General features: G+C 43.8%; 1 protein-coding gene across 2 annotated transcripts; it reads left to right on the forward strand.

Moving 5' to 3' along the window:
• The first annotated feature begins 2,911 nt into the window (after nucleotides 1-2,911).
• Nucleotides 2,912-20,291, forward strand: bbs1 (Bardet-Biedl syndrome 1). Of its 2 annotated transcripts, none has more exons than XM_083635436.1 (11): nucleotides 2,912-3,257; nucleotides 4,470-4,670; nucleotides 6,907-7,089; nucleotides 8,120-8,251; nucleotides 8,991-9,097; nucleotides 12,512-12,632; nucleotides 13,174-13,400; nucleotides 14,779-14,919; nucleotides 15,731-15,818; nucleotides 16,950-17,162; nucleotides 17,886-20,291. In XM_083635436.1, the coding sequence occupies exons 1-11, from the start codon at nucleotides 3,096-3,098 to the stop codon at nucleotides 18,045-18,047; spliced, it is 1,737 nt and encodes a 578-aa protein (XP_083491562.1). In that variant the 5' UTR covers nucleotides 2,912-3,095; the 3' UTR covers nucleotides 18,048-20,291. The 2 variants fall into 2 exon arrangements, with proteins under 2 accessions (XP_083491562.1, XP_083491563.1); XM_083635437.1 differs by having other exon boundaries at nucleotides 3,037-3,111.
• The last annotated feature ends 3,382 nt before the right edge of the window (nucleotides 20,292-23,673 follow it).

Genomic DNA, 23,673 nt, shown 5'->3' on the forward strand with positions numbered 1-23,673 from the left:
GTTCATGATGGCTTGCTGCTCTTCGGCTGCAGACTCGTCATTCCAGCATCACTCAGAGTCGACATACTGAACAAGCTGCACGAGGGTCATCTCGGCATAACCAAGTGCAGAGAGAGAGCAAAACAATCAGTGTGGTGGCCTGGCCTCAACAAAGGGCTGACAAAAATGATAGAGAACTGTGACACATGTGCAAGAGAGAGAACAAACTTCAGAGAAACGATGCTACCCACTGAGTTTCCATCAAGGGCGTGGACCTACAGTAGGAGCAGATCTGTTTCAGATAGACAACAAACAGTATTTAGTCATCGTGGACTATTACTCCAGATGCTTCGAAGTCGCCAAACTGACCTCGACATCATCAGAAGCTGTGATTGAGCATTTCAAGTCTATCTTTGCTCGTCACGGGATACCACAAGTGGTCAGATCCGACAACGGGCCACAGTTTGCGTCTGAATCCTTCACAAAGTTTGCACGTGATTGGAACTTTAGCCATGTGACTTCAAGTCCACATACACTTTCCGCAGAGCAACGGGGAGGCGGAGAGGGCTGTAAGGACAATCAAGAGTCTCCTCAAGAAGTCCAGTGATCCTTATCTAGCCCTCATGACCTACCGCTCTGCTCCTCTGGCTAATGGACACAGTCCCACTGAGCTACTCATGGGGAGAAAGATCAGCACCAGGGTTCCTGTCATCCCCTCCCAGCTCAAACCAGCATGCACAGACACGGAGAACCTGGAAAGGTCAGAGCAAAGGTACAGACAAAAGCAACAGCGGAACTACAACCGTCGACACAGAGCACATGACCTGCCACGCCTGCAACCCGGCGATCATGTGTGGGTCAAAGACATGCATCAGAGAGGCACAGTCGTGTCTACTGCAGGGACACCAAGGGGTCATCTCGCCATTCCGAAGTGTCGGCATTCCGATCATTGACTTCTATGCTTTAGGAGAGGCGGCCCTTTTTATCTCCAAAAAATGTTTCGCCGAGAGGTTAGGTTTAGGGTTAGGTTCTGGGGGAGGTTAGGCTTAGGCGTGGGGGGTGGGAGAGGTTAGGTTTAGGGTTAGGGTCTGGGGGAGGTTAGGTTTAGACGTGGGGGCTGGGAGAGGTTAGCTCCAGCCGGTCCCCCGGGTTAGGGTTAGGGTTAGGGTTCTTTCGCAATGGCGAGACAGATCTCAATTTTGTCGGAATGCCGGTATTTCGGAGTGCCGACATTTCGGAATGCCGAGGTGTCCCCGGACACCAAGGTCGTTGAGACGCCCAGAGGCACCCTGCGGGCTGCGGCGTAACCGTTTCCACCTTTCACTGACCTCTGTGGCGCCTGAGACATCCACTGAGACACCCACCAACGTCCCAGACCCTGAGACATCACTGGAGAACACCATTCACGCTGCAGTGAGTACACCTGTCACACCTGAAGTCCAGCACGACTCCAGCCAACAGACTCCAGTGTGTGAGAGACGCTATCCTGCACGAACCAGGGGTACTCCAGGGTACCTTAAGGACTTTATGAGATGAACACAGACACTGAGTGATTGACATCGGGGCAGAATACTCCCCTCACTCAGATGAAAGGTTTGGGTAGTCCACCCCATCCCTTATCCACCTATACCACACTCTAAAAAAAAAAAAAAAAGAGAGAGAGAGAGAGAGAGAGAGAGAGAGAGAGACTATGGTGGTGATATAGAAAATAAGAAAAAGAAAAAAAAAACAGAAAAAAGATAAATGTAAAAAAAAAAAATTGTGTTAAGTCAAGTCAAGTCAAGTTTATTTATATAGCCCTAATTCACAAGCATGTCTCAGAGGGCTTCACAGAAAATATGTCTAGCTAATTCTAGCTGACACAACAGGAGCAAGAATATACAGAATAAAGATAACATTTGAACAATTGATAGAGAAATATAGAAAATATAGAAATGAAGGATAGAGCAGAGGAGAGAGCAGGAGAAGGGAGGAGAGCAGGGGGAATGTGAGAGAGTGATGGGGTGGGGAGGGAATGGGAAATGTTGGAGGGTATAGGAGGTGGGGAAGGAGCAAGAGGAGAGAGCAGGAGAGGGGAAAGGGGGGGGGGAGCGGGGGGGGGGGGTGTGGGGGAGAAGAGAGCAGGGGGAGGGAGGAGGTGGGGAGAGAATGGGAAATGTGGGAGAGGAGAGAGCGTATGGAAGAAAGAGTGTTGATGTTCACTATGATGCAGTGTTTACAGAAGCTAAGTTGTGAAAATGTTTCATGCAAATGGTTTTACGGGTAAGCTAATAAGCAAGTGGAAGCCATACACTAAGCCTTATTATTTTGTTGATAGTAATGGCATGGTTGGTTGATAACTAAAATAATATTTGAATGCCTGAACTGTTGAAGGTACAGCCATGCTAAAAAAGAGTTCCCCTTATAGTTGTTGAAATGATAACTCATTGTTTACAAGAAGCAACATTATTTAGAAAGGGGGATGTAGTGATGGGTTCACATCATAGGTTCACATACGTCAGCTAGGAACCATCGTATAGGTGTTGTTGCACGGGGGACCAATAAACAGGGTTACACTGTAAACTGAATGGACGTCCTATGTCGTGTCTCCAGTTAGCCTCCTAGGTTTATTATTGTACAAGTAAACGTATATGACACGCTTGTCTCTCCCTCCCTCGCTCCCTCCCTCCTTCCCTCTCTCTCTCCCCCCTATCTGTCTGTCTGTCTGTCTGTCTGTCTGTCTGTCCCACTCTGGATTCAGTACAGCGCTGTTGTAAAAAGAAAAGAAAAGGCACTGCAGCCTCTCCCCTTGTCTTCTATACTCTTTGCATGGCGGGTATAATAGACGACATCAGATGGCGACAGCAGGGGCAACCTGAGGGAAAGAAAGCCGATTTGAGGATTAACGTTCCAGCCGAGCAGACAGCGCTAGCAGCTACATGAACATCTTTATCCGTCTACATTTCCCTGGAGAGAAACCCTCCTCTAAATAATTAACTACAGCGGCGGGCTGTCCAACCCGTCCACACGAAAACACAACAACCTGGTTACCTTGACGACAACCAACAACGGCCAGGAAGGGAGGGCCGTTTATTTCCCTGAGACTGCCGTGTCGTTGATGTCAAGGTGTTTTGAGCATGTCTGAGCCGGCTGGTAAGTGGCTGGACGCGCACTATGACCCCGTGGCCAGCCTGTACACCTTCAGCGCGTGCACGGCCCTGGCCGATCTGCACGGGGACGGAGAGAGCCAGCTGGTGGTGGGAGACCTGGGCACGGGCACGAGCAACATGAAGCTCAAGGTGGGGCTCCTCCAGGGTTCTTCAAGAATCCAATGTTCTCCACGAGGTTCCAGTGCATCTCGAGGGGTTAGCAGGGCTCCTTGATGGGGCTCCAGTCAGTGGTTTGTTTATTTGACAGGACAGTTAAGCACATTACAAATGACAGAATTATTAGGCAAGGCTAGTTTTAACCCGTAGTACCTGGACAGCCTATATGTACTGTAGTTTGTAAGTTCATCAATATCATCAGTAGGTCTAGTTATAATAAGAGCATTATCAGTAGTTAGCCAGTATCAATGTCAATACACACAAGTCATGATAGAGATCTGAACATCAACACAAAATCAATAAAAGTGAAAACAAGCAGTCCAACTAGAATTATGACTGCATGCATAGTTGATTACGGATGAGCCATGAGTTCAAGTGATTGGAAAATGAGCTGTAGGTGGCGCACTTTCTTATGTTTTCTGCTCATTTTGATGATGATGATGACGATGATACTTTATTGTATCTCAAGTTTTTATTGCGTCAGAGGCTCCATTTGCAACATCACAGAAAAAGGCACATTCACACTCATAAACTATAAAGACGAGAAATATAGATTGTAAAATATCTCTCTGATTGCGTGCCTTGCATGCCTGCCCTGCCTCGCACACTTCACATTTATATGAAAAATAGCTGCTTGATGTTTTCATAATGGATAGCAATAGAAATGTTCAGATGGTGAGCCAAACCTCTGTCCCATGTTTCAGGTGTACCGGGGTCAAACCTCTCTGTCCCATGTTTCAGGTGTACCGGGGTCAAACCTCTCTGTCCCATGTTTCAGGTGTACCGGGGTCAAACCTCTCTGTCCCATGGTTCAGGTGTACCGGGGTCAAACCTCTCTGTCCCATGTTTCAGGTGTACCGGGGTCAAACCTCTCTGTCCCATGTTTCAGGTGTACCGGGGTCAAACCTCTCTGTCCCATGTTTCAGGTGTACCGGGGTCAAACCTCTCTGTCCCATGTTTCAGGTGTACCGGGGTCAAACCTCTCTGTCCCATGTTTCAGGTGTACCGGGGTCAAACCTCTCTGTCCCATGTTTCAGGTGTACCGGGGTCAAACCTCTCTGTCCCATGTTTCAGGTGTACCGGGGTCAAACCCCTCTGTCCCATGTTTCAGGTGTACCGGGGTCAAACCTCTCTGTCCCATGTTTCAGGTGTACCGGGGTCAAACCTCTCTGTCCCATGTTTCAGGTGTACCAGGGCACGAGCCTGGTGAGCGACAGCGCGCTGTTGGACCTACCCTCTGGCCTGGTGGCCTTCCTCATGGACCTCCACGAGCCGCGTGTGCCCGCCCTCGCTGTGGCCTCGGGCCCCTTCATCTACGTCTACAAGAACCTCCGGCCCTACTTCAAGTTCACCCTGCCCCCCCTGGAGGTCAACAGCCTGGAACAGGTGTGTGTGTGTGTGTGTGTGTGTGTGTGTGTGTGTGTGTGTGTGTGTGTGTGCGTGTGTGCGTGCGTGTGGCCTAATTCAGAGGCAGTGAATGTCTCTGAAGAGGTTATATCTGACCCCAGTATCTCTGTGAGAGCAACCGTGAATATCTGTGGAGTAGATCATCAACTCCCTCTGACGAGTGCCCGAGGTCACCTCATGAGGGCGCAACAACAAAGACAACGGCAACACTGGACTGAGTTAAAACTCCAAGGGAAACTGGCATGTCTCCGCAGCAGATCACTCTGTTTCTCATGCAGTGTTTAAAAGTGTCGCTCTAGATGAGAGCATTCACTCTAAAAGCAAGACTGCAGGTTTTTACCAACCAAGCTCAATCTTTCCATCTGGCTTCCTGACAGTCATGCTCCTCACTGTATACATCATGGTCATGAACAGATAACTGAAACCATGGCTCACATCTTAAATGGTTGCCATGCATACAAAGGGCTTTACATATGTAGGCATGACAGATTAGTGGATCTGATATCAAAATATATCTCGTCTTCTATTTTCGGGTCTTCAATATCGCTTTTTAAACATTATATTGTGAAGCCGAGCATGTTCAGTCTGTGTAGTGACAATTCAGATGTGTTCTCTAATATTCCAGCTAACACTCCTGGTGTTGTTGTTGTCAATGAAAATCGTAGAGAGGTGTTTGTTCTAGAGGTTGGCTGTACCTTTGACCACAGCCTAGAGGAGGCCTTTCTAACCAAGATGAACAGCTAGAACAGACCATTTCACAGCTGGGCAACAGGTAGGGTTGGGTATTGGTTCAAATTTCAAGAATCGATTCGATTCCGATTCACAAGGTTTCCGAATCGATTAATCCCGATTCGATTCGATTCCGATTTAGAATAATTTCAATATCGATTTGGTTAGTGATACTAAAACATGTTTTTTGAGCTGTAACCTGAATTACATGACTGTCCAGTTATGTAACACAGGGGTTCCCAACCTTTTTTGCACCAAGGACCGGTAGAAAAGTTGTTTTAGTTACACATATATTTACTCACCAGGTGGTGACAAAGGGTAAATAACAGCCTTTTCATCTGTCAATAAAGACACTTTCACAATTATGCACAGTGACTTGATTTCAGCCTATATCATTTCTAAAAGTAGATATTAATGATCAAACATTTCCATTTATGTAGCCTACAGTATTTATGTTTTTGTTTCAACTACAAACATAAATAAACGTCAACTTGAAACTATGTTTCAACTACCACACACAAACACACTCCTTGCTAGCAGAGCTCGCAAAGGTAGTGAGCACACTCACCAAATAAGAATAAAAATTCAGGTGCACGGCACAAAAGTAACAGTCAAAAAACAAGGAACGCCAGCACGCGATGAATGTCCTTTCAGGGTTTTTATTCCGTCATCAAGACCTTACAACGGACGTTTCAGCCAGCAGGCCTTCACAATGCTGAAGAAGACATTCATCGCGTGCTGGCGTTCCTTGTTTTTTATCTACCACACACAGCCTATAATATTATAGCCTATGTGTATATATATATATATATATATATATATACTGTATATATATACATTTTTTTATTTTTATCGATCTCTGGACATCGATATCAAAGGAGTAAAGTAAAAATCGATTCAAAATCGGAGAATCTATTTCTTTTTTAACCCAGCCCTAGCTACAGGTGTAAACTTCTAGTTTTCATATTTGGCAGCCTGGGTCACGTACATAAGCTGGTTGTAAGAGGCCTTCAGATGGCTGGTCTCCCAAAGAGAAGGGCCAAGCAGTTAGCGAGATATTGTTCAATATCTACTATTATCGGCAGCCGCTCAATATGAAGGAGGCGCTGCTTTTTGTACCCATGAAGTGGATACTGACCGATATCATGTCTTACAGTCTAACTGTATATATCAACCTTCCATGTTATCATCCTGTGTTTTTTTTATGTGTATGCATTATTCTGGTTGCCGTCTGGGCACTCATGTAACTGACTGACTCCCAGGATTTGACTACTGCACTATTACTGTTTATGTCCTTTGCATACTTGTATTTATGGGGACATAAGATAAATATTTCAAATGTGTGTGTGCGTGTGTGTGTGTGTGTGTGTGTGTGTGTGTGTGCGTGTGTGTGTCTCTGTGTGTGTGCGTGTGTGTCTGTGTGTGCGTGTGTGTGTGTGTGTGTGTGTCTCTGTGTGTGTGTGTGCGCGTGCGTGCGGTCACTCAGGATGCGTGGCAGCAGGCCAGGGAGGGGCAGATAGACCCTGCTAGCCTGAGGGAGGTTCTGGAGGGCGTGAGGACGAAGGACACCGTGCCGCTGTCCGTCCGCTCGCTACGCTTCCTCGCCTTGGAGCCGCACGCCATCGACGACTTCCTCAGCCTCCACAAGCAGCAGCCAATCAGAAGACAGGTAGCCTACACAGGGCTTCCCCTATATACAGGTGTGGCAGAGAGATGAAGGTGCAGGTGTGGCAGAGAGATGAAGGTGCAGGTGTGGCAGAGAGATGAAGGTGCAGGTCTGGCAGAGAGATGAAGGTGCAGGTGTGGCAGAGAGATGAAGGTGCAGGTGTGGCAGAGAGATGAAGGTATGGTTGCTGGAGATTGGAGGTGCCTCTCCACTGTCGGGACAGTTGTCTTTTAGCTGCATTGTTTTTTTCATCAAGGCCATGTCGAGGAGATACTGGCTCATAATAATTTGTCCGCAGATGCAGTGAAGAGAGTGCATGTTGTTGTCTGTGTAAGCAGGCAAATATATATAGCCTATATACGTTTATATTTAAGTTTTCCTGGCAACATATCTTATAGGACACACATTATTATATTTAATATGCTATTAATGATATTATTTAGGTCACACAATATTTAATATGCTGTTAATTTATTTCTTTATTTGGCATATTTCCAACCGGCCACTTTGGCCGTTGACGTTGCAAAGGAGCAAATTGATGGTAAGACTGAATAATGACATCACAGTAGTCTAATCCTAGGGGAAACACTGCTACCGACTGATCTGAATAGAATCTCACAGGGTTCCCACGGGGGTCTTTGAAATCATTGAATGTTTGTGCATTTTGGAAAAGAATCAATTTCTTGAAAGTTTTGAATTGAATTTATATATTTTGTGCAAGAAAAGAAATGGAAGTTTTGATATTTATTTACGTTACTAAATCGGTTTAACTCAGCACAGTTGAGAAGTGTTGACACATTCAGGCCTCTCTCTCTTTTTAATAGTTGTCTGTGAGCTTCTGTAAATCCTGCTAGTTCTCATCATGAAATTGTCAGTGCTGTTAATGTTCTCAGTAATTAAGCTTCATCTGTCTCTCAAACTATGCCGTGTTGGGTCCTTTACTTTGAATGAATTGGGCCTGGAAAGTCCTTGAAAAGTCCTTGAATGTGATGTTTAAGAAGGTGTGGGAACATTTCTCTGTCCGTGCTCCCAGACGGTCATCACGTGCATGGGGACCCTGAAGAAGAGCACAGCAGACGAGGAGGGGGTGAGCTGTCTGGTGATCGGCACGGAGAGCAGTCACCTCTACATCCTGGACCCTGAAGCTTTCACCATCCTGTCTAAGGTACCTAAGCCTCAGCTAGGGCTGCACGATCAATCTTATTTTCATCCCCATCGCGATATGTACATGCGCAATAAAGGCATCGGAAAATACGCAATGAATAACAAAAACAATATTTTATTTACACACGCCATGCATTGATCGTAAATAATAATTAACTAGTTGGTTTTGGATTTATTTAGCTTCAAGAGTGCATTTCTGTTCTTGTGTGACCCTCAACACAGGCTTTGAGAATCCCCGGGCCACTTACTGATACAGTATTTATGCTTAAATGAACCCACTCATATTCTGGTTTATTTCAAGAAAAACATTTTGGCTAGTGGAAATTCTAATTGGCTGGTAACTTTAAAATCTAGCAGCCATATTGGCAGGTGGTCAAAAAAGTTAATTTCAAGCCCTGCAGGGAGAGCAGGTCGTGACATAGGAGTGAGTGAGAAAAGGATCAAATATTGGTGGTTAAGACTGAAGAATGACATCACAACTGTTAATTTAAAATGAGTTATTCCTCTAAACCTGTCTTCAAATGCCCCAAATTTTTTGCGCCGGCACCCTCACGGCGCGTAATTGGGGACCCCTGATCTACAGTGTCAACACTAACACTAGTGTTGTCACAAGTTTATTAACCGGTGGGGAAATTTCCACACCGCGTCAAGCCTACTTCCTACAAAACATTGTTCTAGATGAGGTGATTGGAGGAGAACTTGTTGAGGTGTTGATGATGTTTTGTCTGAATGCTGTGAAGATGACGCTGCCCGCCACTCCCACCATGTTGGATGTGACGGGGCAGTTCGACGTGGAGTTTCGCATCACGGTCGCCTGTCGCAATGGAAACATCTACATTCTGCGCAGGTAAGACATTACCTTGCTATGATCTAAGTATGCATATGATCTAAATATGCATATGACCTAAGTATGCATATGACCTAAGTATGCATGCGTATGACATAAGTATGCACTCAATCAGGTTCATTATGTCTTCTTAGTTCAAATTATAGTTTTTGTTTCTTTTAATCAGACAATGTGTAGTAGATGTCTCAACACAGCTGTTGACACGTCACAGCTGTCATTTGACGCTTCTGAGGAAGACTGCAGTTGTCGAAACTGTCAAGGTAAAAAAAACTTCTACTACACATTGCCTGATTAAAAGAAACGAAAACTATGACCTAAGTATGCATATGACCTAAGTATGCATATGACCTAAGTATGCATATTATCTAAGTATGCATATGACCTAAGTATGCATATGACCTAAGCATGCATATGACCTAAATATGCATATGACCTAAGTATGCATATGACCTAAGTATGCATATGACCTAAGTATGCATATTATCTAAGTATGCATATGACCTAAGTATGCATCAGGGATTCTGTTAGCCGGTAATTGCCGGCTTTTAGCCGGTATTTGTTGCCGTGGGCCGGTAAATTAAAAGGTCGCCGGCTCAAGTAGCCGGTTGGAAATGCCAAATAAATACATTCATTAGCCTATAATAGCCCAATATTGTGTGACCAGTGATGTTGCCATAAGCTACAACTTAAATATAGACTTAAATATTATATATTTTCACCCCGTTGTTATGTTGTGTTGGGTGATGAAGAGAAAAAATACAGCAGACGCTCTTTAACTGCCATGCAATTAAGCCGCACACTGCAGCTGTGCAGCATCCCGCAGGCCGCAGCCCACAGCGCCCCTCAGCCGACAGGCTTTGGCTTGACACAAGAGACCGAAATGTCAACCTCAGACATCCCTCGGCCAGTTCTTTTTATGCAACGATGGTCCAGAACAAGATCCAACCACCCATGAGAAGCCGCCACAGCGAGGAAAAGTTGGGTTGATAAGAATCGGCTTTGCACATAGCGGAGCGCTGATCATGAAGAAACTGCCGCAGGCGTATTGCGAGAATTCTCGCAGCGACAGAGAGGTCTTCTGCAGGTTGTAAAGCTTATTATTATGTCCGTTAATTTAGCCACTAATGTCAACATCATTTCAGCATAAATAACCTACTAGAACCTCAATTGATTTGCCATGGAGTATTTAATGGGCAGCTTTCATTTATTTGTCTGAACGACTATGGAGCATCATCTCAAAGCTCACACCACGCAACAATGGATTTCGTTGTCAGATGTAGGCTACAGGTAACACAAGCTGAATATTCGTACCTTTGTCCGTCAGTTTAAAGTAAAGCAAATATTCTCATGTTGTGAAGTAGGCTATGAGGCCGTTCTGAAAGCGAGTTGGATGCCCGCGTGTCAACCAGCTGCAGTCGTCATCGTTGTCAATATCGCTTCAGAAAATACAGGCTATAAAGTTTGACTGACTGCACGTCTCATCTCTGGCTTGTTGCAGGTAGGCAACTTCTTAATTTAGATTATCTTTCAACTTATTTAATTTCACCTTCTTGGATGCAAAGAGACATTTAATGTAGGCCCGCCAGTGTCTTTCTTTAGGCTTAATTAAACGGGAATATATGACAAACTCAGTTCACAAAGTTTGTGACGAGTTCATTCACTATAATAAAATACATTTGTTGGACGATTGGATAATAGCTTTTGTTTTTTGTGTTTTATTGTTTAATCTTAATGGGTCTGCAAACCCGAACCGAATTAATTAATTAAATAAGGAGCGGTGTGCCTGCAGCTCGCTCCCTTTGCACTCGCAAGCGTAGACCGCACCGCTTAGAAAATTATTTGGAAATCAAAAAATGATTTAAAATTAAGATTTCGTTTGCTAAAAATTATACAATCATATGTTATGTATGATTAGGCTACATCTATCTTTTTTCAATAGGCTACATTTTGACTGGGCCGGTAAATATTCTATAAGGCCGCAATTCTGGAATGTCACCGGCTCAATTGGCCGGCCAGAAAAAATGCTAGCGGAATCCCTGGTATGCATATGACCTAAGTATGCATATGATCTAAGTATGCATATGACCTAAGTATGCATATGACCTAAGTATGCATATGACCTAAGTATGCATATGACCTAAGTATGCATTATGATCTAAGTATGCATATGACCTAAGTATGCATATGACCAAAGTATGCATGTGAATTCTCTCTTTTGGATGTTTCCGTCTGGCCTCAAGCCCTGGGAGGGCTTCCAGCAGAAACTGCAAAGCATATGAGCCAATCAGTGACCCGCCTCGTAGTTGACATTGTGACTGGCCAATCAGGAACGCCACTAGCAAAACAGTAATGGCCGCCTCCTTGCCTGTCCGGCTCGAGGAGTAATGTTAGCGTTTGTCGAGTTTAAACAGCCATAAAGTGCAGTTATTGCCGAAATAGACTCAATAAGAACAATTAAACAAGTACAGGAGTATGTAACAGCGGAGTTTCTCCCGAGTGGATTTGGGTTTGACTGGATCCAACGCTGATTAGCTGAAGGAGTCGTCTGTCAAGGCAAGTACACCCGCCCATCTTCTGCCCACTGCAGACGCTGGGTGAAAGCTTGGGGCGAGACGGAAATGAAGAACGAAATGAAATGTGAGTACACGTGACCGACTGTTTTATCAGGCTAGCCAATCAGAGGCTTGCCGCAGGAATTCCTATGGCAAAACCCGGAAATGCTGACTTGTGATTCAGACCCTCCGCTACGGAGGATCTGACCACGTGAGACTATGATGTAGGTCACCATGCCTTGAGACAACATTTCTAGAAAAATCCTCCAAATGTTCCAGATCCACTTGAGTCTCAAAGGTTTTTTTCAAGATCGTCTCGATGGAAATCTGTGATCCCCAAAAATAGGGCTGGGCGATACGGTTGAAATCAATATCATGATATTGTGTATATGGTTCATGTATGCAAAGTCACATTAAATAATCAAATTAATGTCATCTCATTTAACCAAATGGTAATGTTACAGTAGGTGTGATGTCAAACAAAACAGAAATATTCAAATAATATTGCTACCTTACTTTATTTTATGATTTCTTTAAATTAAAATTTCCTTCTCATCGATACTGAAGTAGCCTCTTATTCTTCACATCATCCCGATATGATTCCACTGAAAGATGATAAAGGATAATATTGAATTATCGCCCAGCCCTACATCAAAATGTTCAAAGCTGTATCAAAGAAAGAGGACTCAACTCTCATAACTGTCAAATGAAATGAATGGCTGCAAAACTGTTTCAGCATTGTTTTTCGAAGTTCTCCTTTAAGTGCGACTCGGGTCCAAGTCTCAAGTCCATGTCCCCATCTCTGGTTCCTGCAGGTATTTTCTCTGACTCCAAAATAACGTTTGCTGTCTCTCCACTGCAGGGAATCATCCAAACCCAAGTACTGCCTGGAGCTGTCGTCCCACCCGCTCGGCCTGGTCCGCGTGGGGAAGAACCTGGTGGTGGGCTGCTCCGACGAGAGCCTGCAGGGCTTCACCCAGAAGGTAAGACAAAAGCAGCACCACACCTGCCAACACTCCCCATTTTTAACCCTTTCTCCTCCTGCGCTCCCGATTGGTAATTTCTCCCGTTAATTTCCCAATTAAAATCAAATTGCTGTAGCGGGCTCAGTTTTATGTTTTGTTATCATATGAAGCTAGAAGACCTAAGTCATCCATTGGTACCAACCATGTCATGCTAGCTTGTCGGCAAAGGGATAAATAACGCTGCAGATTTAGGCAACATCTTGTCGAGGGGAAAACTGGCATGGCCATTTTCAAAGGACTCTTTTAACCTCTCAGCTCAAGATATCTGAATGAAAATGGGTTCTATGGTTACACACACAAGTCTTCCATTTACAGATAGAGTAGCACAAGCATTTTCCGACAAGGCACTATATAATCCACAGAACGATGGATCACATCCCTGATGGAGCTTCGATGGACCTGACGGATCTGATTGGAATGTCCGAATATTCAAGGACAGCCCTAAAAACAAACTAGAAAAAAAATGTGAGCAGATGCTGTGTGTCTTGTGCTTTTTCAGGGGAAGAAGCTGTGGAAGGCGGTCCTCCCCGCTCCCATCACCACCATGGCAGGCATGGAGCTGCCGACGCGGGGTTTCCAGGCCGTGCTGGTGGGCCTGGCTAACTGTGAGGTCCACCTGTACCGCGACAAGAACCTGCTCAGCGTGATCCAGACCCCCGAACCGCCCAGCAGCCTCCGCTTCGGACGGTACGGCCGCGAGGACGGAACCCTGCTCATCACCACCAGGTACGGATGCAAATTGTAATAATTTCCTTAAAGGGGAGTTAAATGTGAAATCATTGATGATGTCACTGATCATCACTGATGATGTCAATGATGATATTACAGGTGTATTGAAATTTGATTATCTCCCTAGATTTTTGCGATGTCAAAATTGGGTCACAATCCAAAGAAGGTTGGGAACCCCTGCTGTTGGCCTTCGTAAAACATCAGTTTTAGAAGCCACAATATTGCTATATTATGAACTAACCGGCCAACAGATATCAAAGCTGATGGGCTTAATGGAAAGAGCATGACTCGAACTGGTTAACAGTTATATGGAATTGGTCATTCAGTGGCGTTTTGAGCCTGGCAAACAAAGTAGCTAATGAACGTAGCTAACAGCTAGCTAATGCCAGAGCGGCTAACGCTGGCTATTTATATCAATATTTATATCAGTCATGACGTATGATGATAATGTGTTCCATTGAGTCATACGTCATCACCCCTTTTAGCAACAGCTTTTTTTTTTTTTAACTTCCAGCACAATTTTTTTATTTTTATTATTATTATTATTATTATTATTATTATTATTTTATTTTTTTCAAAAAAGTACTTGGTGAACAGTGTGGCTAATCAACAGGCCAGGTCATAACTCAGCAACACATGAAATAGTCTGACTCAGGCCCCCAGGAACAGCGCTGGGGGCCTGAGTCAGACTATTTCATGTGTTGCTGAGTTTAAACATGGTGGTCAAGCTCGGTATTGCAAGTCATGTGACGCCATGCAGCCCAGAAAGAGAAATTCTCATCCACTTACATGGGGAAAGCAGTGGCTGTTAAGCTCAGGGAAAAAATGTCTGGGTGTCACTCAAAGTCAAAAACTACTGAAACTACTGAACGCGGCTTCAGCTCATCACTTCCTTGTTTATGTGAAGCTTCAAACTGGATACCAGGCAATATAGACTGGAGAGGGGCTTTAATCGATTAATTGGTAATGTTAACGATCAATTAATCGATTCATCATTATGTAAGAAACAGCTTTTTGACATACAAAATACAAAATGTGGGTTTTTACACAAGTCCTTAGCCCTACTCAACAAGTTAATCAACCAACCTAACTTCCTGCAAGTGCCATTGTGCTTGTAGATATGCTGTATGAATACTGTTGTGTTTTTGGGTGTAATTATCCCAGACTGGACTTGCTGTCCGCTTGGTTGTATTTCTTCTTCCTCTGTATAAGGAGTTAAAGTAAATTTTGCCTCTGTGGTGTTAAAACATTTCAGCAAAAATGAGAAAATAGCACATAGCCTACATTGTCAATTAATCAGTTAATATATGTTTGATCAATCAAATTCTTAACGGTGATTAATCGATCGTTGATTAATTGACATCCCTGCCACCAGGGGGGGCGGGCTGATGGTGAAGATTCTGAAGCGGACTGCAGCATTCGAGGAGCGGGACGTGGCGCCCGGCCCCCCTCTGGCCCAGAGCCAACGCCTCAACGTCCCCAAGAAGACCAAGTTGTATGTGGACCAGACCCTGAGGTACTTTGTGGTTTTTGGTATTTTATTTCTGTATAACCTGAGTTAGTACTGTTACTGTTGTTCTCAGAAGACTGGGGTGCCCTTGTTGATTCCTCAGGACCACTAAAAACTATCTTGTGAGCGTTAAGCTGCAATCTGCAATTATTTTGGACCCTAACCTCATATTGTTCTAGTTGGCAAGGCCAAAACAGGAGTCTAGTTTCCCCTGCCCCGGTTATGGTGAGGCTACACAAGCCAAGAGTAGGACGTGACTGGGGAGAAGCCATATGAGGAAATGGTTAAAAATAATAAAATAAGTCTGAGAGAACTCCAGAAGTAGTACTAACATAATGGTGGATCTTATATTTTACCTTGTAACACCCAGTGGTTCCCAACCTTCCAGTGTGGTCGCATGGAGTTCAAAATTGTATTATTATTATTATTATATACACATTTACATACGCATTTCGCAGGTAGCGCCATCAGGTTCACTCATGAGTTGAGTTGAGTGAACCTGATGACTCTACCCGTGAAATGCGTTCACTAAATACATCTCAGTAAGTCATTCCAGTGTGCTGTGGTTATTTTCTTCATTTTATTTATGATGTTCCTGCAACCATATATATATATATATATATATATATATATATATAATATATATATATATATATATATATACGTACACTACACCACACACAATTTAAAACAACGGGAGAAGCAAAACAAAAGAAGGTTGGGAACCCCTGCCCTATGCTCTTTTCTTTTGATGCATTTAAAGCACTTTGACTTGCCTCTGTGTGTGAAATAAGCTCTCCTTGCCTTTTGCCTTGAGGGAGCGGGAGAACGCCTCCGCCATGCACCGCGCCTTCCACATGGACCTCAGCCGCCTGCGGCTGGCCTCGGCCAAAGCCTATGTCAAGGCAAGTTTTAGAAGTGATTTTAAAATCCTTTTACTGGTTTTTATTAAAGCCCGTAATGGTCTTGCATCCAGCTATTTAATAATAATTATAACGTTTATTTAGATAACCTTTCATAGCATAAAATGCAGCGAAAAGTGCTTTACAGAAGAAATTATTTAAAAGCAAAATGGACAGATATTTAAAAATGGGGAACATTAAAACAATAAGAAATAGATCATAGAAAAAAAGATAAAATCATAGGGCAATGAAACAACTGGGATAATAATTAAATAAGAGCGATAAGAAGAATAAATAAATGAAATTAAAATAATAAAAAGATATTACAACAATATAAAATAATTATTAAATTAAATAAGGTTTCTTGTCTGATATGTAGAGGGAGCATGTTCCAAATCCTCTGTGCATAGTTGGAAAAGGCTGCATCACCGCATGCTTCTTGCTGTTTGGCACATTTACCAGGCTAGCATTCTGTGATCTGAGTGAGCAGTTTGGAATAAACATGCTCCAACCGGCAGGCTGAAAGATACGAAGGTGCTAAACCATTTAAGGATTTAAAAACAAATAAAATGATTTTAAAATCTATCATCAACGCTACAGGTAGCCCAGGGATGCCAATACTGGTGTTATGTGATCACTTTCACTGGTTTTTGTTAAAATTCTTGCTGTCGAGTTTTGGACAAGTTGCAGCCGATCAATGTTTTTTTTGTTTTTTTTTGTGGTAGGCCAGTATAAAGTGTGTTGCAGTAGTCTAACCGCATACACATGTATGTTATAGTGTATAAAGTGTGTATGAGTGTATAAAGGTTATAAAAGGTGTATAAAGTGTGTTGCAGTACCGGTAGTCTAACCGTGGAAATACAAAGGCATGAGTCAGTTTCAGACCTTCTTCTTTGTACGAACCAACCAGAGCCCTCAGGTCTGGATATTGGCCTTTTGGTCGCTCCCAAAGTCGGGACCAAAACTCTTTAGCTTTCACATCTTAATTTTAGTTTTTTAATGAAATAATAAAAAAAACTTGATCCAAAAAAAAGTGCTACTGTATATAAATATTGATTGATTGAATGATTGATTGGTTGGTTGGTTGGTTGATTGATTGATTGAATGATTGGTTGATTGGTTGGTTGGTTGAAGGCGCTGGAGTCCAGCCTGGCACCCATGTCCTCTAGCCCCTCTGAGCCTCTGAGGCTGAACGCGGTGGTGCAGGGCCTGGGGCCCAGCTTCAAGCTCACGCTGAAGCTCCAGAACACGGCGAGCGTGCGGGCCCTCACCAGCCTGGCTGTCAGCTTCCTGTACGACCAGAACCTGTACCGGCTCAGGACCCCCTACCTGCGGATCCCCTTGCTGGTGCGTAACAGAAAATAAGGTTCACCCTTTTGGGTGATGAATGAGCAAAGGTTCAAAAGTCTCCTCAGAATCAGAATCACTTTTGGAGTAGGCAAGTTATTATTTATAATCAATCCAGTTAAATATGAAAACTGAAAATAAACGTTAATGTTGGCATCCGGGTAGTGCAGCGCTAGATTTGCTGCCTACCAACACGTGAGGCGCAGGTTCGCATCCCCGTGTAACCTCCGGCTTGGTCAGGCATCCATACAGGCACGATTGGCTGTGTCTGCGGGTGGGAAGCCGGATTAGAGGTATGTGTCCTGGTCGCTGCTCCTCTGGTCGGTCGGGGCACCTGTTCAGGACGGAGGGGAACTGGTGGGAATAGCGTGATCCTCCCATGTACTACGCCCTGCCGGTGAAGTTCCATGCTGTCAGGTGAAAAGAAGCGGCTGGTGACTGCACTTGTATTGGAGGAAGCATGGTGCTAGGCTATGGCTCTCCCCAGATCTGCAGGGGTGGAGCAGCGGCTGGGAAGAAAAGGAGGAATTGGCCAAGTACAATTGGGGAGAATTGGGGGGAATCAGGAATAATAATAATAATAATAATAATAAAACATTGTTGATGTTTATTTGATTTAACAGTCAGTCGTTGACTACATATGTTGCTACATAGGTTGCTACCATTAGGGCAGAGAGGATTCTACACTAAGGATGAAACACTAAATGATTTGATTTCTCCCAGGTGCCCGGGCTCGTCTACCCCGTGGAGACCTTCGTGGAGTGCACCAGCGACAAGGGCATCTCTGACATCATCAAGGTGTTCGTGCTGCACGAGGGGAAGAGTGCACCACTGCTCACCGCCCACATCAACATGCCCGTCAGCGAGGGGCTGGCCCTCCACTGAGAAACACGTACTGAAACATAGGGTTCCCACACATTCTTAAAGGGATAGTTCACATTTTTTTTAAGTCTAGCCCTATTTGCTACTTACCAATGATGATGTTGATTGGTAGACTTCTTTCTGACCACAATCCATCCTGTTCCTCATAGTAGCTCTAGAAAGTTGGGAGAAAATGAATGCACGGTCAATGGGGTCACGTTCCTGTATGTACAAGCTGACTGAAGCTCCTTGAAATGTATTTTGTGTGCAATTTTAGTGAGCCTCAGTCAGCTTCTATCTATCTATCTAAATTATCTATCTAAAATTGAGTATGTGGGCGATATTTATGTTTCAATTCTGTGTCCGGCCACAGCTACACCGTTTCAAGTGCAATCGAGCTGAAACTTTCAGGGGGTGTAAAGGGCACCAGTGCGAGTGACCTGACAGAGCCAGATTTTTTTATTAAGCTAATTAGCTAATGATGTGATGTCATCAGTGATGATGTCAAAAGTGATGTCATAAGGGCGCGCACACACACAAGGAGGCATTGTGACAAGACTGGTCAGTGATGTCACACACACAATGAGGCATTGTGTGTTGTGACTGATCAGTGATGTCATAGGTGGGCACACACACACACACACACACTGATGATGTCATCAGTGATATAATGGGGCACACAGACACACAAGGAGGCATTGTGACATCACTGATGCAATAACATTTAGTGAGCAACACACAGGCAGGCGAGGCCAAGCGCAGCCGAGCCTAGGCATCGATGCCTATACTGTACGTACATAAAAGACCGTGCCCCCGTTGACCTTGCATTTGTTTTTGCCCGACCCTCCAGAGCTACGAGCAACAGGATGGATAGTGCTGAGAAACAACTCTAGCAATCAACATCATCATTGGTAATTGATTTTTTTGCCTTTTGAAGCGTTTTCTGAAAATCGTGCTGAAAATCACTTTTTTTTGTATGCATTTACATTTCAAAAGTCATAAAAGTGATTCACGTTTGTGAAGATTATCCTGCTGAACACAAATTACCACTCCCATAAACTTTTGTTAATCGCAGACCTTATTTTATAAGTAAAATCCACATTCTTAAACCCCATTCACTTTTCCTCCCCGTAAGCTCCAACATGCTACTTCCGGACTCATTCCTGCAGTGCTCTTATCTTCCACATAATGTGGCATAACGGCACATTTATTTATTTACACACCTCTTTATATTGGATTTCAGTGTGTTTTCTATTTCTTATCAATATTTTTATGGAAGATTCCTGATTTTCTTTTCTTCTTTTTTCCAAAAGCTTCCATGTAATGTGAGGCAGTGACTCCAAATCAATACCACAAGTTATTACTACACTGAACAAATAGGACAGACCTCTTTAGATTGGCTTTGAGTGCTTCTTCTATTTACCGTAATGTTAATATTGTTCTGGCAAATTAATGTTTTATTTCAATATCTTCCATCTGATGCAGTGAATCTAAAGCACTATAATCCAATATAAAGAGGTGTGTCCTGTTTGTCCAGTGTAGAAATAATGTCTGGTATTGATTCAGAGTATGGAAATTCTATTATGGATCCTTGAAAAGTCCTGGAAAGGTTTTGACATTTCATCCATGAAAATGTGTGGGAACCCTGACCGGCCTGTTGGGAGGTACGCAAGCCATGAGAGGAAAGTGATTTTTGGTGAGGAAAGGTTTTGGCCACAAGAGGGCACCATACCCCATGTTCTAAACAGGACTAAAAGCATTCATGTTTTATTCCAGGTGAGTTTTACTTTCTCCCTGCACTCTAAAGACAAGGTACATAAATTGTGATAGATATATAAATAAATAAATAAATAAATACAGCCAGCTGGTGAAACAGTGAAATTGACGTCGGGTGGATTTAGGAAAACCACCTCTGCTTATTTGACATGCTGATATCCTGCTCTGATCACATGGTGTAGAAAATCTATATAGGCTAACAATCCTAACTCTTCCTAAATCACGTGTTGGCCCTGAAGTAAAGCATAGTACAGTATTTATCTACAGTATATTAAAAACTGTTTACCATATATTTATATTTCTGATATAGATATGATATACTTATAGTAGCAGGTTTATCAAGACTTTTCGACCTGTGAAAAATTCCTGTTCAGCCTCTCAGGGATTTCAATCATACTCTGTCTGGCAAAAGTGTCTGTTGTTGTTGTTTCCAAGTGTATGGTGACACTATAGTCAAAATGCATTTTTAGCATTTGTGTATTTTTTATTCTCGTTAAAAAAATCTTGAATAACTGTGTTTTTGTGACTTGAGTTTGTTGCAATACATCAGTTTATTTTGAGTCAGTCTACCTGGAAAAGAGATGGATGTGTGACATGGAGTGTGACATCAGCCGTTTGTGGACTCGCGTTTTGAAGCCTCCACCTTGGCATTTTGACTATCGCCATCTTGGTTTTTTGGAGCCAGAAGCAGCTCACATCAGACTTTCCCGCAGAGCCGCAGCTCCGCCTGCTATTGGCCGATGATTGGCGAGCTGTGGCGAGCTGCGTGATCACTGGATAGGTGACCTGTCAATCACACCCAAAACATTTAAACATTAACAACAACAGTCTTTCCATTTTACTCTAAACTGGCGAGTTATATAAAAATTCACCCCCATGAAAAGTGGAATTAGCTGTTGGCCAAAACCATGTTTTGAACCAGGCTGTAAACATGTTTAATCCTGTTGTAAAGTCGGGGCATTTTAAAGATGCCAGATTTTAAAGATGCTAAAAAAGTTGCATAGTATACTTTAAACATGGCAGTGAATGGAGATCTACTGTCTTTTGCAGCCAGACTCTAGCTGCATTGTTTTCTCATCAAGGCAATGTCGAGGAAATATTGGCTCATATTTGTGTCCATAAATGCAGATAGGAGCGTGCATGTTATTGTCTGTGTTTCAATAACGAATGCGTCCCAAGCTTGCCCAGAATGAGCCTGTTGAATGCCAAACAAATGATAGGCATTAGCCTACACACACACTGACACCATCACATCAGCTGTGTGTGTGTGTGTGTGTGTGTGTGTGTGTGTGTGTGTGTGTGTGTGTGTGTGTGTGTGTGTGTGTGTGTGTGTGTGTGTGTGTGTGTGTGTGTGTGTGTGTGTGTGTGTGTGTGTGTGTGTGTGTGTGTGTGTGCGTGTGCGCGCGCGCGCGCGCGCGCGCGCGTGTGTGTAGGTGTGTAGGGTTGGGTGTTGGAATGCCCTAAAAATAGCCTTGGCAAACAATGACAAAACAAAGAATGACCCTTGCTGTGTGTGTGTGTGTGTGTGCGTGCGTGCGTGTGCGCGATGGCAGGATCCCTGGAGACAGAATAGGTCTTTCCTCTGGACAATAGTGAGCCTGCTCAGATTACAGTCGGCACTGTGGGAGATAGCTGTAGTGGAGGGAGGCTCAGTATTTAGTAAGAGCATTTAGTAAGCATTTTACTTCCCTGTAGGCGGGGGGGGGGGGGACTGTCAACAGGCTCACAGCAGTGGTGTGGTGTTTGGGCCTGGGAGTGTGGGGGAGCTCTGTGACTCTGTAGAGCAGGGTGCCAAACATACGGCCCAGGGGCCCAGAACCGGCCCGCCATAGGGTCCATTCCGGCCCACAGGATGACTTTGCAAGTGTGAAAATTGCACTGAAAAGTCATTCAATCCAACTTTTCAAGCTCAGGATTTGACACCTAAAATTGATTGTAGCAGGTTTCATGCAAGTTACAATATTAAGTCATGTTTTCTGTATTCCTCACTAAATGGTATTGAATATAGAGCAGTGGGAGGCGGCAGGCGGGTCTCCCCAGGGGAGCTGGGGAACAGAGGATTCAAACGACTGTTTTTTCACATTAAGGCTGCGGAAAAGTTTTATTTTCTCCAATATCCAACAGTACAAAAAGGTTACAAAAGTTGAATATATCAGGCATTGCTTGTCTGATTGTTTGTTATGAATGGTAGGACCAGCCTGTTGAAACTGAAGGCAGCAGTGTTGAGGCGAGCGAGAGCGACCATCAGAAAAAAAGATTCAAACAGTCGAACGTATCAGTGAGTGGGTGACACTGTGAACTTTGGTATAATCTGGATCCATAGAGGGACTTTTGAGGCACGACAGGCAAATCTCACACCCAACGTTTCACACCGAAATGTGAACTAATTACAAAATGATCACTTAGGCCAGTGATACTCAACTTGCAGCCCGCAAGTTTTTTCTTTTACAGTGCACCTGAATGCAACATGCAAGATACCAGCTGAATAAGTGTCCAAATGTTCATGTCATTCTGGCCAATACTCCACTTCTGTTATAACATTTCAGTCTGGAATATGGAATATCTTTCAATAATCTATGATTTAGCTGCTAAATTGTCAAATACTGCCGTCTGCTCGCTACCCAGGCACTTATGTATGCTTAACCTAACTAACTTAACCTAACTAACTATCCGGTGTGCACAACATTGTCAGACTAAACTCCGGCTGACACCCCAAAAACCTACAATCCGCTACAGAAAAATGTATATTGTTTGTTTATTAACTGGCCCCTGGCCTATCATTTCACGAAAGTGGCCCCCGGGCAAAGCAAGTTGAGTATCCCTGACTTAGGCTATAAATGATCGCTGGTATGAAGTAAAAGATAATAATCACTGTCACTGGGTCAAATTCAAACATGGATAGGACCTAAATACCATTTCTACCACCAAATCTACACCAGAGTGTAGATTTAGTTGTTAGCGTAGTGCAAGAATTGTGCGGGTTTGTCATGTTGTAACTAGCCAGCAAATACACTGTTAATGTGAACATGCTAACAATAGCTGGTGCGTGCTAATCAGATGTGTTAACAACAAGACAGGTTAGCTGAGCAGATGGTATGTTTATCCAGCTAACAGTGACATAGTGCACGTTAGATAGACCTATGTGCTGCATAGTGCACATTAAGATAGGCCTATGTGCTGACATAGCACGTTAAGATAGGCCTATGTGCTGACATAGCACGTTAAGATAGGCCTATGTGCTGACATAGCACATTAAGATAGGCCTATGTGCTGGCATAGCACGTTAAGATAGGCCTATGTGCTGGCATAGCACGTTAAGATAGGCCTATGTGCTGGCATACCATGTTAAGATAGGCCTATGTGCTGGCATACCACGTTAAGATAGGCCTATGTGCTGGCACAGTGCACGTTAGATAGGCCTATGTGCTGACATAGTGCACGTTAGATAGGCCTATGTGCTGGCATATAGCACGTTAAGATAGGCCTATGTGCTGGCATACCACGTTAAGATAGGCCTATGTGCTGGCATAGTGCACGTTAGGCCTATGTGCTGGCATAGTGCACGTTAAGATAGGCCTATGTGCTGGCATATAGCACGTTAAGATAGGCATATGTGCTGGCATAGTGCACGTTAGATAGGCCTGTGCTGGCAGAGTGCATGTTAGATAGGCCTATGTGCTGACATAGCACGTTAAGATAGGCCTATGTGCTGACATAGTGCACGTTAAGATAGGCCTATGTGCTGACATAGTGCATGTTAGATAGGCCTATGTGCTGACATAGTGCACGTTAAGATAGGCCTATGTGCTGACATAGTGCACGTTAAGATAGGCCTATGTGCTGGTAAACAAAAACAAAAGGAGCCCGTCTACTC

Source organism: Poromitra crassiceps, assembly GCF_964638095.1.
Source record: "Poromitra crassiceps genome assembly, chromosome: 4".
Taxonomy (NCBI): domain Eukaryota; kingdom Metazoa; phylum Chordata; class Actinopteri; order Beryciformes; family Melamphaidae; genus Poromitra; species Poromitra crassiceps.

What these genes read in the sequence shown, in the direction of transcription:
- bbs1 (XM_083635436.1), top strand. Translation starts at nt 3,096, where the DNA reads ATGTCTGAGCCGGCTGGTAAGTGGCTGGACGCGCACTATGACCCCGTG. An exon ending in CGAGCAACATGAAGCTCAAG is followed by an intron (nt 3,258 to 4,469) that starts GTGGGGCTCCTC and finishes CCCATGTTTCAG; the next exon opens with GTGTACCAGGGCACGAGCCT. An exon ending in ACCTGCGGATCCCCTTGCTG is followed by an intron (nt 17,163 to 17,885) that starts GTGCGTAACAGA and finishes GATTTCTCCCAG; the next exon opens with GTGCCCGGGCTCGTCTACCC.